General features: G+C 43.1%; 1 protein-coding gene across 6 annotated transcripts in view; it reads left to right on the plus strand.

Moving 5' to 3' along the window:
- The window catches only part of LOC129709093 (apoptosis-inducing factor 3), a 75,443-nt gene extending 70,826 nt beyond the window's left edge, over positions 1–4,617 (plus strand). For 4 of the 6 annotated variants that reach the window (XM_055655202.1, XM_055655201.1, XM_055655200.1 and 1 more), the window contains 3 exons: positions 347–451; positions 1,737–1,757; positions 3,782–4,617. In XM_055655202.1, coding sequence (XP_055511177.1) covers positions 347–451; positions 1,737–1,757; positions 3,782–3,821 — 166 coding nt within the window. In that variant the 3' untranslated portion in view covers positions 3,822–4,617. The remainder of the gene's footprint in view (positions 1–346; positions 452–1,736; positions 1,758–3,781) is intronic. The other 2 variants (XM_055655203.1, XM_055655205.1) reach the window with 1 other exon arrangement.
- Positions 4,618–18,655: the final 14,038 nt, after the last annotated feature.

Genomic DNA, 18,655 nt, shown 5'->3' on the forward strand with positions numbered 1-18,655 from the left:
ACACCCAGGAATACAAATTTGACTACTTGAACAGCAGCACACTTCTGGAAAGTATACACTGATCTTTCACAAGACTCTGACATGAGAATCCCAAATTTCCTTTGGTGATTAAGACCAAAGCTCATTCGTTCATCTTCAACGGGATTAATTTCAAAATGAGGGCTCATCGGCAAGACTGCTCCGATTTCCTTTCTCTCCGTGGTACATTGTTGTAGGCCAAACAAGGATAGATAACTAACGATGTTTGTCTTCTTTCACCGTCCTTGATCTTCCATGTGTCTTTCACAAACACAAAATGGTAAATAATAAAAGAACATTGGGTAACGTTTGTGTTTTCGTTCTCCAGGAGCGATGAGGTCATTGCTGTGTCGAGCATGAACTATGACCCCATTGTGTCTAAAGTAGCAGAGGTCATGGCATCTGGGAGGACAATCAAGAAAAGGGATGTCGAGTAAGTAACGTTACAAACCCTCTCATGTATACAACTAGTTTAAACAGGATGCCCACTGATCCCATTTGAACAAATAAACAAGGTTCTAGAGGAATTCAGCAGGTCAGGCAGCATCTGTGGATAGGGTTGTCAACTGTCCCTTATTAACCGGGACATCCCATATCTTGGGCTAATTTGGTTTGTCCCACATGGGACCGCCCTTGTCCCGTATTTGACTGCTACTACTCGGGACGAAGGGACTGTCGGGTTGGAGCGCCGCGTCTGACCCTGCCTCACCCGTCCCGACGTAATGCAGCCCGTGGAGTGCAGCAGCAGTGCCTCGCCCGTGTTGGTCGGCAGCCCAGCCAGCTGTCCGACCATCGTACCTTCGCTTACCGCCGACATCACCACCCCTCCTCCTCATGGCCGATCATCGGTTCATGCGTTGGATGTGGTGCTGGACTTCGTGCGGGCCAAAACTCCTCAGCTGGCCCGCCGGCAGGGCTTTGTGTGCAGTCCAGCACCCGGCCCAACTCGTCATTCACCCAACCACGGCCGAGTCGGTCAACAAATTGCCGTTGGGAATTTATTCCTTATTTTGACCTTTTGTCCTTTATTTGGGAAAAAGCTGGCAACCCTATCTGTGAAGGAGATGGGACAGATGATATTTCAGGAGGGGATTGTCGAATGGAGAAGGGGAGAGAGAGCTCCACTCAGGCTGTCTCCCGTCATAGTTTAAATGAAAAAAAAATCAATCTGAATTATGACATGTTAAATAGAAACTTTTTTATTTAATTTTTTTACTGGCTAACCTTTTCCCTATTTCCAAATCTAATGATGCATTCCATGTCAATAAAGACGTGAAATAAGTGGATCATGTCTGATGGGGTGCATTAAAATTACCCAATAACTTGCATTAAATGTTTAAACTGATATGTCCTCGCCTTTCCCAAGTGGTTGCATGGTTCTGGTGGACAAGTGCTGCCTAAATTGTGATGCATGAGCCATCTTGATTCAACTGCCGAGGCGCGATGGCCCAGTCGCTTTTCTATGGTTCATCAGTTTTATTTGTTCATACACCTATCCAGTTTTGGTTAAAAGGCTGGAGTAGATAACACACTGGCAGAGATGGAAATGTGAGCATCTTTCTAGATGCAGTGTGTAATGTTGCAGTAGCCACATCTAGAGGCCTTGCATGCAAGAAAGGGCATATGCGACATTGGGGTGGTTTAGTAGTTATAATGTGGTCACATAATGCTCATCTCAAGGTATCTCTTTTTCCCTCCTCTGTGCTCTCGTTCTTAAGGATATTTGAACATCATGGCTGGTAGGTAGTTGGTAGTTTTATTCTTTAATATAACTCATCCACCATTGGTAAAAGTATGGCCACTGCTGGAAAGATGTGTTTAGTCACAAGACTGATGGATCAGCAATTTCTATCTGAATTGTTGCATGCTTGTACACGTTTTATGTGCATGTAATCTTCCTCCAGTGAAAATGTTGTATTTTAATTTGTAGGTGGCCTGTTGCAGGACGAGCAATACGAGTCATTTGGTTAGCAAATATGGGGGGGGGGGGGGGGGGGAGCATTTGTCTTTAGCTACCATTGCTAAGTGTTTGAACTGGGATCAGCTGCTGACTGCACTCAAAATCACGACATTTGCCTATAAAATGACTCTCCTGGTGCTGGGTTTTCCCAATGCCAACTGACTCCGAATTGATATAACTCCGAAACAAATTGCACGAATGTCACTTTCTGGATAAAATCACAACAATCGCAAAAATTAACTGGGCACTTCCATTCTGTGTCCGCATTCAGATTTCAAGTTGTCCTATTATAAACTGAAGCTCACAAGGCGATCATCAGAAGCAATTTGGCAGTAACAAGGAACACAGCGTGTCAGGCAGCATCTCTGGAGAAAAGGAATAGGCGACGTTTAGGGTTGAGCCCCTTCTTCAGACTGAAGGGTTTTCAGGGTCTGAAGAAGGGTCTCGACCCAGAACGTCGCCTATTCCTTTTCTCCAGAGATGTTGCCTGACCTGATGAGTTACTCCAGCATTTTGTGTCTAACTTCAGTGTGAGCCAGCATCTGCAGTTCCTTCCTACAACACAAGGAACACAGCCCCTTGACAAGGCTGCTCCAAATTCCACCAGAGATCCTAAATTGTGCAGTCTGTTCTTAAACCACCAAAGAATAATTTCTGGAGAATTTAACTGCTGAAGAACTCACTTAATGGGCACCTAAGTGTATTCTGCTTGCGTTGGTTCTCATTGCCTACCTGATGGACGGTGCCCAGGGGAAACTTCCCTCGTGTCCTCAGTGAATAATACAGCATCAATCCCTTTGTATTAAATAAATGTTCATCTATAGTGATCAACTGTCCACAATGGGGGTGTGAAGAGTTGGGCTCGAGGAGTGTATGAGGGGTGGAAGTGAATAAGAAGAGCGTTTAGACTTTACATATCTTTTGATCTGTCATTAATTTTTCTTCCCAGTATTGCTCCATTATTTGTGGGCTATCCCTCCAGATGTACATTTAATTTATTGCCGTTCTTTGTCTCTCTCTCTGTGACAACTTTGGTGCTTCTGTATTCCTACTCCATTCTCTCTGTCCTCCATGGTAGCCATGAATCATTTTGTTGCAGATTGGCTGACATGAGACACAAGTCTTTAAGGGCTTTCTGATCACAAAGTGTCAGTTGCGGTAACAAGTTAGGAGTCTGCTCTTTGGGTCGTGCAGTTTGCGATTTAACATTCTTTCTGTGAAGAATCCATCCTAATGCCCATGAATTGTTTGCAGTAACTTAGTGACTTTTAAGGGGACCCAACTTACCCATATACAATGTTCAACAAACGGCAATGTGTTACGTTTTGAGATAAATATTTGTCCGGATATCCGGATCTAATCGTGCCATGGATTATTATGTTTATGTGAGAGTGAGCTAGATTAGTAAATGCATCAAAGGTCACTGGGAATAGGCAGGAGAATGGGGTTAAGGGGGAAAAATAGCCATGATCAAATAGTGGAGCAGAAGATGGGCCGAATGGCTTATTTCTGCCCCTGTGTCTTATATTCATATCTGAAAGGTGGCATTTCCAACAGTGCAACATCCTGTCAAAGTTGCATTGTAATGCTCAGCTGGTTATGCACCCGAGAGGCTGGAATAAGATTTGAACCCACAATCTTCTAACTCAAAGGCAACTATGGTACAACTGACACCAGTTCTTTAGAGAACTGGGGGCAAATTAAGACTTGCTGGAAAATATCCTGCACAGCAGTTATAGTTTTATTGAAGACGATGGCTACATGGGGCAATAATGACCCTTGGGGGTTTCTTTTGTCTTTCAGGACAGGTGACATGTCTTGGCTCTTTGGCAAAGGCACATAGTGCAAACTGCCAGTGGACCCTGTGCCCTGGGCAAAGCCACAGCTTGGAACAGATCTCAGTGGCTCAGTTGGACAGACCTTTCTGTAGTACAAAATCACCAGCAGTAGGTTGTGCTGTGTGGAGAGGGATGGTGGGGCAAGGAGGGGATAGCAGCACGCACTTTAGTACGGAATGGTCAAGCTGCTGTCTTTCTTGAATCAAGGTGGTGGTCTCCAATTTTGAAAGACGGCAATGCCTGGAGCAGAAGATCAGCCTCGCAACTCCATGTTTCCCTTCACATGGGGACTCACCAAACATCCAAAAGTAAAGCAGTTCCTTACTCAAGTGTGCCAATGAAGGTGAAGGGTATCAGGTCTTCTTGCCTGTGCCCCTGCCTACACTCAACCCAATATTGCATATGGCCTCTACTGCATGTTTCTCCCTGACCCCTTGTTGACAAGAGCGACTGACTCTAAATGTTATACTGCTGGGTCCACGGCTCACTGTATTGAGAAACTGATGGTCACACAATGACCCAGACAAGGCTCTTGCACATTCTAATCATCTAAAAGGAATTGGTGTGGTTTCTAGTAAATCTGTTAAGCAATAATGGGAAATGTACTTTTTTTATAAAAAGAAAGTCCTGTATGGGGTTCTTTCAGATGACATTATGTTCCTTGAGTGGCACATCTGCTGATCCTGGCAAGCGTGTTTCTGCATCTAACACAATAAAAAGGACCGAGCGAGGCAAAACGTGATAATATGATAGTGCTAATCGTTTTGGAATCCTGTTAAAATTAAAGAGAACTTAAATCTTGTACGACTTCTGTCCTTTTTCAAAGTGCTTTTAGACTAAACTGTGGTCATTGTTGTGAAGTAGAAAACAGAACAGCCAATTTGTATGCAGTAAATTCTTATAAACAGCAATGAGATAACGACAACCTATAGTTTAACATGTGGGCTGCAGTTCAACATTTCTTTAATGCCACAGAAAAAGATCAGCTGAACATACGTTATGAATGTGAGTAGGTCATTTAGCTCCACGTGAATGTGCCATTTATTAAGATTATGGTTAATCTTGCTATAAATAACTCTGTAATTCCTTCTATCTGTGGTAAGCTTTTATCCACTTGCTTATCAAGGAACCCATCGATCTTTGCCTTAAAGATCTTCCTCCTCCTTCATGTCACCTTGTGAGACATTTGTGGTTGTCTGAAGAAAGGTTTCGGCCCGAAAGGTTGCCTATTTCCTTCGCTCCATAGACGCTGCTGCACCCGCTGAGTTTCTCCAGCATTTTTGTGTACCTTCGATTTTCCAGCATCTGCAGTTCCTTCTGAAACACAGACCCCTACAATATCAGGTTCCATTTTCAGGTTAAGCCCCTCAAGCCCAATAACCAGTTTAAGATGCAAGTATTCTCCATCTCCAATCATACCAAGTTGCTAGAGTAATATTTTCAGACTATTTTTCCTCCTCAAACAACAGAATCACATTCAGCTTCTGGACAATTTTCACATTGCAAGATAAAGAACAAAATTAGTGCCACCATGGCCAGAGATGGTGACTTACACCATTGACATTAACCGAGCTTACTCCAAGGGACAGTAAATGGATCCTAAATCATGAAACGAGGACAAAACTGCAGCACTTTAGGGGAAAATCACCTTATTGAAGCTAAAAATTCTTCCTTCCATTACTCTGTAGCATTAAAAAATGGCTCCAGCAATGAACATGAATGTTGAATTAGGAAATATAATTATTGTGTAGACACAAAAAAGCTGCAGTAACTCAGCAGGACAGGTAGCATCTCTGAAGTGAAGGAATGGATCGAGACCCTTCTTCAGACCCTTAATTTAAACCTCAAACAGAACCGTAGGCATTGAGAGATACAGCATAACATATAAGTTCATTATATAGGAGGCAGTGGCTGGGAGTAGTATCGAGTGGGAGTGACCAGACATGTGTTAGCCCACACAAGTAAACAAAGGCAAGTCCGTCTTCTCTTCCATCCAACCGCAAAATCATAATGTAAATCATTCATTTAAAACTACTCATTCTGACACCTTGAAAGTTGGAGACTCCAGAATTAATTTGAAGCACACCAGTCTGACTGTTTGGTCAAATTCACATTGTGGTTCTTCACATATCCAATTCTGAAATATTACTGTTCATGTTGGATTTTTTTTTTTAATCTGTCCGCACTGCGGCCTAACATCGTGGAGTTGGCGGCCTTTACTGGAGATCGACCCGGCGCTCCAAGCGGCGGGAGTATGTGGGACTTTAACTTTGGAAGCCCGCGGTCTCTGGTACGAAGAGGCCGACTCGGGAGCTCCATGCTGCGGAGAGTTTCGATCACCCCGACGGGAGCTTTGATCTGACGGGAGCTTTGATGGCCCCGACTGTGAATGGTTTGACTGCCCCGTCCGTGGGAGAACAAAGAGGAAGAAGATTTAACTTTATTGCCTTCCATCACAGTGAGGAGTGTGGGGAATCCACTGTGGTGGATGTTTATGTTAACTTTTATGTGGTTGTAGTTTGTTTGGTACGGCTGTATAGGTAATACGAGTTTCACTCTACCTTAATTGGTACACATGACAATAAAATACCTTTGAACCTTGGAACTTCAAGCTGCTATTAAATCAGAGTTGGAGAAGGTCTGTCAGAATGGGAGCAAGGTGTTATAAAGTGGGTCTAAAGAATCACGGTTGGAAGTTACTCCGCAGGGATGGGATTAAAACCTTCTTTCCCAGACAGCAGCATGAGGCCTGAGGAAAATGAGTAATGGGATCACCTTGGCCTAGTTACAAACCAACAGCACGTAAAATGCTGCGTTCAGCTCATTGCCTGAGCAATCTCATTCAGGGAGTCAGTAAGGAAGACTGGAAATTGGAAGCTATCCCTCAGAGATGTGAGGCAGCTATTTAAAACAAACCTGATTAAAGTTTTCAATGGCAGTGCTGAGATAGAGAAACCCCTGCACGGACAACTCTCATCAGCACTGAGGCAAAGGTGAGGGTTACATTAAACAGCAAGCATGCAGCTAAGCCAGTGGGCGCAGAACACACGCTCAGCTCTCATTAATGGGAGCGCTGCGTCCAGTTAGTGCTGACTGAGGGGGGAGGAGCAGAGGAAAGAGGAGGGGGGGCAGCAAGAAGAGAGTTGTCGAAGGAAGGGGGGGAGTGCTGAGGCGAAGCTGGAGGAAGGAGGGTGGAGAGAATAGAGTGAGGAGGGGGTGGGCGAGGTAGAAGTTGGTTATTGGGGTGCGGGAAGAGGAGGAAGGGGGTGATTGCAGCTGGAGAGCTAAACCTCCAAGCCCCTTGGAATGCACAGCATTGCTGAATTATTGGACCAAGTTCCTGCTTTCAATTAGTATCTTCCTTTTGAGGTCTCAATCTGGCCACTTCAGACTGTGAGAGTGCTGCAGCTTCCACCACACGACAAGTGCACTCTGCTCCAGTCCTGAATATTAGTTTAAATTTCTCACAACATACACTGACAAGCAAGTTACTTGTCTCAAAGACATGTGCGTCATTGAATTTATGTACCCACAAATTTAAACTTCCCACTGACCCTCAACGATCAATATGCAACAGATACTGAGCTGTATTATTTTCATCGATATTGTTGCCCATCTCTGTAGTTGGAGATTGCCACATCACCGGCTGACCTGTAAGATTTTTACCATTCTAGTCTAGAAACATGATCATTTAAAACATTCACAAACCAGGCAGTGATAATCACTTAAACGAAAGGTATACCTTTTATTTATCCTGAATCTTTAACATCCCTTTTTAACAATTAGGTAACATTCCAACTTGGATATTTTGCTATTGAGTTTGACTAACTCGTTATAAATAGTTGACGAACACCAGAGTTGTGTTTAAAGTAGCAAATTTTACTAAAATAACTTAATTTTGTTTTAACTTCCATTTAATTCAGTACCTCTTGTAAATCAAGGTAAGCACAAATATTTCCCTGCATTGCAGAATAGGTACATTGATGCAGGTGAACTGGAACTGGGTAGGATTTTAAATCAGAACAAACATGAAGGTAAAAAATGGGACACTGGGTCAAACTTCGTGTGAATCTGAAGATCACAAGCCTCACTGCTTATTTTGACAGAGAGTGGTGAATCTGTGGAATTCTCTGCCAGGGTAGTTGAGGCCAGTTCATTGGCTATATTTAAGAGGGAGTTTGATGTGGCCCTTGTGGCTAAAGGGAATAGGGGGTATGGCGAGAAGGCAGGGATGGGATACTGAGTTGAATGATCAGCCATGATCATATCGAATGGTGGTGCAGGCTCGAAGGGCCGAATGGCCTACTCCTGCACCTATTTTCTATGTTTCTATGAGGTTAAATATAGATAGTGGCCTGACAACTCTCTGACTGCAGTCACATCTGTGGGCGGACAGCAGTACATCCCCAGTCAACCCACGTTGGAGGTGGTTTGCAGCTGTTTCATTAGTTGCTCCTAATCTCCTGTCCGAGTTTTAGGACCTACTTGTCCTCATGCTTTCTAAACGTTGTCAGCAGCAAGTACAGGTTTGATACATTTAACCCTTCAATGCCTAATGGACTGCTTCTATGCCAAATCGAGCACTGCTTAAACATAAAACTCTTACGGATAGATCTACGAGATTTGCATCAAAATAATTTAATTAGATATTACGGCTGCCTAAAGGGCATAGGATATAGCAGTAGAGGCCATTCAGCCCATCAAACGTAGGCCACTTTCCCACATGCCCATAGGTTCCGCCTCGATCTGCTTCAGCCTTCAATATAATCAACGAGTGAGGATCCACAACAGCACTTTGCAGAGAGAAATTTAAACGGCAAATTAATGACTCGCTCCAAACCCTCCAGAGGATGAAATCAGAATAGGACCCTTCAGAAACCAAAGTGGCCGTCTGTGTGTGGAGCCACAGGAGTTTGACAAGAGTCAAGAGTGTTTTATTGTTTTATGTCCCAAATAGAACAATGAAATTCTTCCTTGTAGCAGCAGAATGGAATATGTAAACATAGTACTATAAACAATATGATAAATGAGAAAACAAATTCAGTGGATGCACATATACTCACATGTGTGTCTGAAGAAGGGTCTCGACCCGAAACGTCACCCATTCCTTCTCTCCAGAGATGCTGCCTGTCCCGCTGAGATGCTCCAGCTTTTTGTGTCTATCTTACATATATATACACACACGCACACATACGTATACATAAAAAACAAACAATAATAGTTCAATAATAACGATAATAGTCTATGTAGTTCAGAGCTTATTGGGAGGTTGTAGCTTTTAATAACCTGATGGCTGATGATTAAGGTTGTCAATTAACATTTCTCCTCTGTTCTTACCTCAGAGAAGAACATGAAGACTAGGGAACTTGGGAGAGTTAATGGAGATGCATTGGGGACACTCCATATTAAGGCATGTTCTTAGGACATCCTAAGATGTAGATAGGCCTGAACAGGACACAGTGGGAAGCGAGAGAATAAATTGCAAGAGTCCTACCTGAGACACATGAATCAGTGTTAGACACTGGTGAGGTGTCTAATGTGATGGGTAGGAAATTGTGTCCTGGGAGATCATGTGATTGATTAGGGATAGTCAGTATGGTTTTATATGTGGGAGATTGTGTCTCAGGATATTTTTTTTTGAAGAAATAACTAGGAATGTTGACGAGGGCAGGGATGTAGACGTAGTTTGTATGAACTTCTGCAAGGCCTTTTATAAGGTTCTACATGGTAAGCTGCTCTGGATGGTTAGATTGCATGGGATCCAGAGAGAGCTAGCTTCCTGGAGATAGAATTGGCTTCATGGAGGGATGCAGAATGGAGACCTATATGATTAGTGGTGTGCCTGAAGGATCGGTACTGGGCCCATTGTTGTTTGTGGTTTATATAAACAATTTGGATGAGATGTTAGTTTGCAGATAACATGAAAATAGGTGGTATCGTTGACAGCAAAAATGGTTTTCAATGATTACAGCGTCTTTGATCAGTTGGGCAAGCGGGCCAAGCAATGGGTTCATTCTGGAAAGTGAGGTGAAGGCATTTGTGAAGTTTAGCCAGGGTAGGATCTTCACAGAGAACGATAGGGTCATCTGTGTGGGGGGGGGGGGGGGGGGGGGGTAGGTAGTTGTGGAGCAAGTAGACATGAATGAAGAGACTGTCCAGACTGTCTACTTGTTGACAAGTAGGAAGGTTCCTGACATGGACAACTTGACAAAAAGTTGTTCATGGGAAATTGGAACTAGCAGCCCAACTGGGAAATGGAGATGGTAACAGATGAGTTGATTAATGGGAGCTTAGTGAAGATGACTACAATGATTCTCATAGCTGGCCTGCTTGGATGGCTGGTTAAGGGGCCGAGCAGGGTTTTCTGCAAGCCCCTAGTCCAGAGCACATCAGAGGTAGCTGACGGCATTCTAAGATAAGACCAAGCCAGCTCTCAGAAAGAGTGTGAAGCAAAGACCAGATCTTCACAAAACATAAGGGAATGATCCAATATAAACTCATGGACCTTGAGAAGGCTCAACAGCATTCACACGACCAGCCTGCCGGATGTTTTGCAGGGAAATGAGAAGGCTCTTGATATTAATCAACATCATCAAAAGCTGCTACTGTAAACGTGATGTTGATCACTGTGAGCTCGGTTTTGCAGTCAAAACAGGAATGTGTCAGAGTGAGTCATGTCTGCAGTTCTCATTAATGCTGCCATTGCTTGGGTGACATGCTTAGCAACAGGAACATGCCAGAGGGCATCAGGTGGACACCACTCCCCTCCCTTGAACGCCTTGACTTCACAGATGAGCTTGTTCTCTTATCACAGGCCCAACACCTCATGCCAAGAACAAAAACAACATGATCCAATCCATTTGGATGAAAATTAACAGAGGGCAGAAGGTAATGTTACAGCGGCACCGTTGAGCAGCGGTAAGGATGCTGCCTTACAGCACCAGAGAACCGGGTTCGATCCTGACTACGGGTGCTGTCTGTACGGAGTTTGTACGTTCTCCCTGTGACTGCATGGGTTTTCTCTGGGTGCTCCGATTTTCTCCCACACTCCATAGGCGTACAGGTTTGTAGGTTAATTGGCTTCAGCAAATTGTAAATTGAATGAATGAATGAATGAACAGTTTATTTAGGTCATACATTAAAAAGAACAAAACTTTACAATCTGTATAAATATGAACCAAGACTGTATCCATTTCACACAATGTTCACATAATCAATGACCGAAAAAGGAATAGGCTGAAGCCACAAAGCTTCATTTAGCCTATCCTATTGTCCCTAGTGTGTAGGTTAGTGATAGTGTATGGGATGATTAGTGGTCGCAGCGGACTCAGTGGGCCTGTTTCCACAGTATATCACTAAAGTCTAAAGTAAAAAGTGCTTGACAGTGGATGCTGGTTAACAAATGTTTTATTCTCCAGCAACTGCTGAGAGCAAAATTTGTGGTCAATTTTGCAAAGGCCACACAAATTCATATCTCACTGTCGCCTTACAATGCAGTTTCATTCATCAGTCACCTGTGATGTGACATGATTAACAGTATGCCATCCTAATGCTGCCACCACATTTGTTTGGAGATACAGGTCCTCTACCATGAGTTATTGGCAATGGAACAGACCAACGGATATGTTAAATCAGGATGTCACCAGAGAGCTATTTATTCCTTTGGGCGCAGACTGAATCAAAGCCAGACACCTGACCGGTCGATGCGGACTGTTTAGAGTCTCTGCCTCATTCTGCCAATTGAACATTGCAGCAAGGGAAGACAAACGTAGGAACTAGTACAGAAAAAGTCATAATTATTATGGCCCCTTTTACAAACTGAACCTCATCAGTTGAGCCTTCTGTTCAATGCTCTTGACAAAAACAGGCTGATACACCCAAGTGCAGCTTTGGGACATGCTGGATTGTCAGAGATAATTGTTGAGGTCTATACTCCATTTAAGACCTTTACTCAGCTGTCTTTGTGAAGGTAACTATGCTATGCGGATAAATGGAGGTCCCACTTGCCTGCTCCATTCACTGAAATGAATGTTAAATGCTCATACAACACTAATTCATTAAGCAAAGTTATCTTGTGAATTGCTATTGCATTAATTCCAGAGGCACACACAGACATTTCCAAAAGAAGGACCGGTTCAGTACTCAAACTGCACTCCTCCCGGCCATGTCACAACAACATTGCATTCTGCAATGGCTTCATTCCTTCATTGATTCCTTGCATGGTCCAACATCATCCTGGGGAGGCAGCCCTAATAGTGGCTACTACCACTGCCACCTCAGTAACGTGAGTGCTGGCATTACTTGGGCGTCACAGTATAACCTGTCAAGCGTAGGGAATACAACGTGATTATTCCACAAAGCTGCTGGCAGTCCTGTTCTTCTACTAGTCAGTCGCGTGCGGTTTCTCAGGCCCACTGAGGCTGATTTGAACATCAGCATGGGAGGAGTGAACAGTTTGTACAGTCATTTCTCTGAGAATTGGTCCACTTAGTGAAGTTAAAGGAATGTGCAGCAATCCTTCAAGATTTGGAAGATTGACAAAGTGTCTCAGAAAATTTCAAATGTATTTCTACCTTTTTCAACGCCCGAGAGAGAAATGTCTTTCAGCATTTGAATTGATTGTGCAGGCTGTGTAACTCAAGAGTTCAGAATGCATTTGTTTAGAAAGACACAAAATGCTGGAGTAATTCAGTGGATCAGGCAGCATCTCTGGAGAAACTGTATAACATAGTTACCTTCTCACTCACTGTGACAGTGGATGAGGCCCAGGATAGGAAGTTTTCTTTTCCCCTGACTCTCAGTCTGACCCTAAAACAACACCTTTTCTTGTGTTATTCCAGTAATTTGGTGCCTATCTTCTGTGTAAACCAGTGTCTGCAGTGCCTTCCTATGCATTTATGTTTAGCTGAATTCACTACTACATGTGTAACCAACAATTCCAGTGGGACCGAAACAGCCAGCATTTTCAAGTTTGATCATCATACAGGAACCATTTTATTTAGTTCACCACCATTAGGTTTCAAAAATTAAATCTCTATAAAATTCTACTGTGTCCCAGTCAGAGTTATTTCTCTCTTAATGAATAAGTTCAAGGATGCAGATAGCCGATGAGCTTTCATCTCTTGTAGATTTGCAGGTCCTACCAAGTGTTTACTTGCTTGGGTTCAAAGCAGGTATCTTGACAGTTTTCTGAATTTTAATTATAGATATCAAGAATTTCAAACAATGTCAATTCAGATTTCAATATGTAGACTTTAGGGATATCGGGAATGATCGTTTTGTGCGTATGTGGAAGGATCGCAGTTAAGAACTCATTTGTTGAGCCCAGATTGCGAATATCAATCAAAGTAAGCCGCAAACTAAGAAAGTTATCAATTTAACACCCAGTAGGCAGATAAATCTTGTTCTGGCCTCAGGTGAGCAATAATAAGTTGACAATATAGGAATGGAACACTCATTATGATCTCAATCTCAAGCTAGACTCCCTGGAAACGGTATTAAATTTGGCAAACCACGGAAATCTTAAAATACTGTACTGATAATTAAGTATAATATGCGAGATTATCTGTGACCCTAACATGAAGATTCAGTGATTCTTTATCATCACATGTACCTCGGTACAGTGAAATTCATTGTTTTTCATACAATTCGGAAGGAACCCTGATGCAGATTGGCGCAGCTGGTAGAGCTGCTGCCTCATAGGAGCAGAGACCCGGGTTCGATCCTGACCTTGGGTACTTTCTATGTGGGGTTTGCACGTTCTCCCCGTGTCCATGTGGGTTTCCTCTTGGTGCTCTGGTTTCCTCCTACATGCCCAAGACATGTGGGTTTGTAGGTTAGGTTAGCTGGCCTCTGTAAATTGCCCTTAGTTTGTAACAAGTGGATGAGAAAGTGGAATAATATAGAACAAGTGTGAATGGGTGATCGATGGTCAGTGAGCTGAAAGGCCTGTTTTCATGCTGTATCTCTAAAACTAATCCTGAATTCACTATTATAGGCAGGAGCAGTGAAATCATTTCTAAAAATGACTGCTACCAGTCTCACATCCTGTTTATCCAAAGAATCCAAATAAGATAGCAGGATCTTTATATTTAAGTTGAACGCAGTGTTCTTTACCATCTTTTTCTCTGACACTCCTTCTTACTTTCATGACACGAGAGACTAATTGCTTTCCTGCTGCTTTTGTGTTCTGACTCACTCCTCCAATCTTTATATAGCAAACGCAACAATTCTCAAACCATCTTCCCATCATCCTCAGACAGACTGGGGTACAACACTGGCCCGCAACAATCAAAACTGAACTGCTGTTGGTCTCAATGGATGGAGAAACATAATTATCATAGACCCTAAACTACTTAAAAGGTTAGCTTCATCTATATTACTTCCCATTCACGCTAACATTTCTTCTTTTTCCAATTTCTCCTAAATTAATGTCGCTTCGTGTCTGTTGGACCCCTCTGCTATTTTACTCAATGTGCCATTTTTCATAATGAATATCCCCTATAGCTGACATCACAGTATGGCCTGTTCCTTTATCATAATTTCACCTTGTTTCACCTCGCAAACAGCTAACAATAGACTGTTTCCTTTATCATGTTTACTTTTCTGCATATCTTTCATTCATTTCTTCTATATCTCTCTACTTCACCGTCTATATCTATCGTTTCCCTTTCCCGGCTCTAGTCTGAAGGTTCTCAACCCAAAATGTCACCCATTCCTTCTCTCCAGAGATGCCGCCTGACCCGCTTGAGTTACTCCAGCATTTTGTGTCTATCTTCAAATGCTACAGAAATGCAGGTTGTATTATTCATGGGCTTCCCAGGTATGTTGTCGGATTGCAGTCCGTCAAGGTTCAGCTATCCTCAATGTTAATATTAACTATAGACTAAGTAATGCTCAAAAGGGGCGTTACAGAGTAGCGGCTGGTGGAGTTGCTGCCTCAGACCTTGAGTGACCCCAATTCAATTCTGACCTCTGGTGCTGTCTGTGACTGTACGGACTGTGACTCCTTTGGGTGCTCCAGTTTCCTCTCATAACTCAAAGACGAGCGAGTTGGTAGTTTAATTAGTCAACTGTGAATTGCCCCTTGTGTGCAGGAGAATCTGGGCAGGTTGAGGGGGTTGCGAAAGAATAAAATAGAAATGGTATAGGAATAGTGTAAGTGGGTGCTTGGTGGAGGCAACAAAGGGGAGGTGGATGATGGAATTGGAGGAAAGGAAGATAAAACATGGAACCTAATATGGGAGGTAGCATACGCTGATGGGAACAATTAGCGTAGGCAACTCAGTCAGAAGAGTGTGGGGATGATGGATGGGCAGATGGAATAGGTGGGGTCTGAAGAAGGGGCTTCTCCTGATCTGAAGATGGGTCCCAACCCAAAATGTCGCCCATCCTTTTTCACCAGAGAAACTGCCTGACCCACAGCATTTTGCAGTGGTTGTTTCTACTGCCTGAACTTTACATTAGTCTTTGCAGAAGAAGTGTGATGCATTCATTGATATTGAGGAGGAAGAATGTAAACTATTGGAAAAGGGGAAGGGAGGAGGGTGGTAAGAACATATTAAGGTCTCTTGCATCTTCCAAAAATATACCCTGAGATTTCAAAAGAAGCAACTGTTAAAACCAAAGCAAGTTTATTATTGGGACTTTCTACTGATTCTACACTGATGAGTGAATCATCAATAGAACACATTATCTAGCAATCAAACAGTTGCAATGGTCTATTTACAAAGTGATAATGTGATATGAATCCCCCCCCCCAGTTGGATTAGACAGATGGCCAGACCTCACGGATTAATCTTTCCTTCCACTGTCTGCAAGGAACTGATTATATTACATTTTTTTTGGTGGCATTGTGGGCTGGGCCCTGTATATCTCACAACAGGCATCTTTCCTGTTTATATTGTTGCAACCTCAGAAGTATTTGTTTTTCCTTACAGCTTAGTATGGCCAGCAGCTATTGTAAATCAAACATATCTTGGGACAAAACAGCTATTCCTTATTCCTTTAGTTTAGTTTAGAGATACAGTGAAAACAGACAGTTTGGCACACAAAGTCCATGACGCCTGGTGAGCACCGATTACTAGTTGGCATGGACTTTGTGGGCCAAAGTCTGATTACTAGTTCTATCCAACACTGATCACTAGTTCAATCCGACACACTAGGGACAATTTACAGAAACCAATTAACCTACAAACCTGCACATCTTTGGAGTATGGGAGCATCCGGAGAAAACTCATGCAATCACAGGGAGAATGTACAAACTGAATAGACAAGCACCCGTAGTCAGGATCGAACCCGGGTCTCGGGTGCTATAAGGCAGCAACTCTACTGTTGCCCCTCTCACCTTAGGGAGTGGGATTGAACCCACGACCTTGGTGTTATTAGCACTATGCTCAAACCAACTGAGCTAACTGGACCCACTACTGAGCTCTCATCCTGAAACGTCACCTAGTCCTTTTCTCCAGAGATGCTGCCTGTCCCGCTGAGTTACTCCAGCACTTTGTGTCTACCCCCCTCTCTACAAGCTTCCTCCAACAAATTTTGACAGCACATTACCATGCTATTGTAAAACTCCTATTCCAAGAAACCACCCATGTTATGTCAATAGAATATCTGGAGAATGTTCAAACTCTTACCATCATTCAGACCAGCAGCAATTTTCAAACCCTTGACTGCTATGCCTGGCTACGGCATCGCATATTTCACTGGACTTCCCATTCCTACACAATAATTTCCCATCCTCCTCCCATGGATTTCTTTATGGCAAGAGAAGGAATGTTCAACATTCCTTAGGACCTACTGTCATTTACAGATTCTTATACACAACCTGAAGCTCCTGTCTCTCCATTTAAAACAGTCCTGGATAATTCCTTCCCATTTCTCCCTCTGTTCCCACGATAACATCACTTTGGCGGCCTGAGGCTTCATCTGAAGATGTACAATTTGACCACAAAACAACCATAAGCATCAATTGTACTCTCCTTCACATAAAATTAACAAAACATTCTGATTGTTACCCAATTATTACCAAAACAATTCAGTCTGAAGAAGGGTCCCGACCCAAAATGTCACCCGTTGCCTCTCTCCAGAAATGCTGCCTGGCCCGCTGAGTTACTCCAGCATTTTGTGTCTAACCTGATTAACTACCAAGTCTTTGGCATGCAGGAGAAAAGCAGAGCACTTGAACGAAACCCACGTGCTCACAGGGAGAACTGCAAACGCCACTTAGACATCATCAGAGTTAGGAATTGAACACGGGTCTCAAGCATTGTGAGGTGGCAGCTCTAGTGGTGGTGTTCCACCAAAGATTATTTGTCAGAATCTACAAAGTTAATATTTTTGGAGAATAGAATGGAAATGAAAAAGTAGGAAGATATAAGAAAACCTTTAACTGTAAAAATCCAAATTAGAGGGAATTGCCCCAAATAATACCTTAATACAACAGAAACATCAAACACTACATTTATCAGGGTTAATTCAAGGGTTCCCAACCTGGGGTAAATTTACCCCCAGGGGGTAAATTTGGTGATTCTGGATTTGTACATATTTTTTCTCATTGACTGACTGTGTTTGGTTCTGGTATACCGGTATCTGTACATCACTAGTTGTTCATAAATAAGCGAAGTAACATAGTTATGTGCTATTGAAGTTGCCAGGGGTAAACGGGACAAAAAAGGTTGGGAACCCCTAGCTTAATTGAACAGCAGAACAAAGACCATGACTCACGATTGTCCTTTTGGCAGTTTCCATGAGGGTATTATAATCGAGTATTCGCAGTCTCTCTGAGCCGAGGACCAGGTGTGGCAGAGTTTAGGCCTTGGGCAACTGCTGACAAACTAAATTCCTCTTTAATGTTTTACGATTAGAGTCCATGGACGGGAGCAGTGCATTCAGCTCCATTTTGGTATTCAACACAAGGTTAACAGAAGAGGCACTGTTGAAAATATAACAACATGCAAGAATCAATCATGCAAATAATTAAATAGATGCAGAAAAATACTGGTGCGAATCAGCTGCACAGAAATACTACAATTAGAGAACATCCCCATGCCTCTTCTCCCACCAATTCTCCCTATCCCTTATCACTCCCTCCCTCCCTCCCTCAACTTTCACAACAGTCAGACAGGTACATGGAAAGGATAGGTTTAGAGGGATATTAGGCAAATGCAGGCAGGTGGGACTAGTGTAGCTGGGACATGTTGGTCGGTTTGGGCACGTTGGCCTAAAGGGTCTGTTTCCACACTGTATGACTATGATCCTTTTACAGATCACTTGTTCAATTCAATGGAACATGGCCCTCCATTCTGTGTTGCTGTGTAAAAAGGAGCATTCTATGTGTCTGGGATCTTCAGTTAACCGCACCAGATCAGATATTGACATTCTTCCAACCTATTGCTTCTACGGAGATAATGGTTTGGAACAGTTACTTGCAGAGCAGGTTCAGGTGGTAAAACAAACTTCTCACCTGGCAGCGCTTCCTTTTGAACAAGGTCCTGGTGATCATTTTGTTCGCCCACAGTAAATGTCGTGTGCCGGAACTCCTCTCTTGGCAAAGTTCGTTGCATGTTTAGCAGAAGCCATCAACGATATAATGGCCGCCCACAACAGCTCTTCAACTGGCAGCTTTACCCAAGTCAAGCAATAAAGCTAGCCAGTGAAGAACGAGTGTGACACGTCCCAATCTCCAGACCTGGATACAAGCTTGCACTTCTGCAGTGTTCACCTGGAGGACGCCCTCCAAAGCAATTCAATGGATGCTTCTTCAGATCTAACGTGCTAAGGATAGGGAACCTCTAGAAATAAAAGATTACTCCAAATGTCATTCACATTTTACTAT

The sequence above is a fragment of the Leucoraja erinacea genome, chromosome 25 (genome assembly GCF_028641065.1).
Source record: "Leucoraja erinacea ecotype New England chromosome 25, Leri_hhj_1, whole genome shotgun sequence".
In the NCBI taxonomy this organism is placed as follows: Eukaryota; Metazoa; Chordata; class Chondrichthyes; order Rajiformes; family Rajidae; genus Leucoraja; species Leucoraja erinaceus.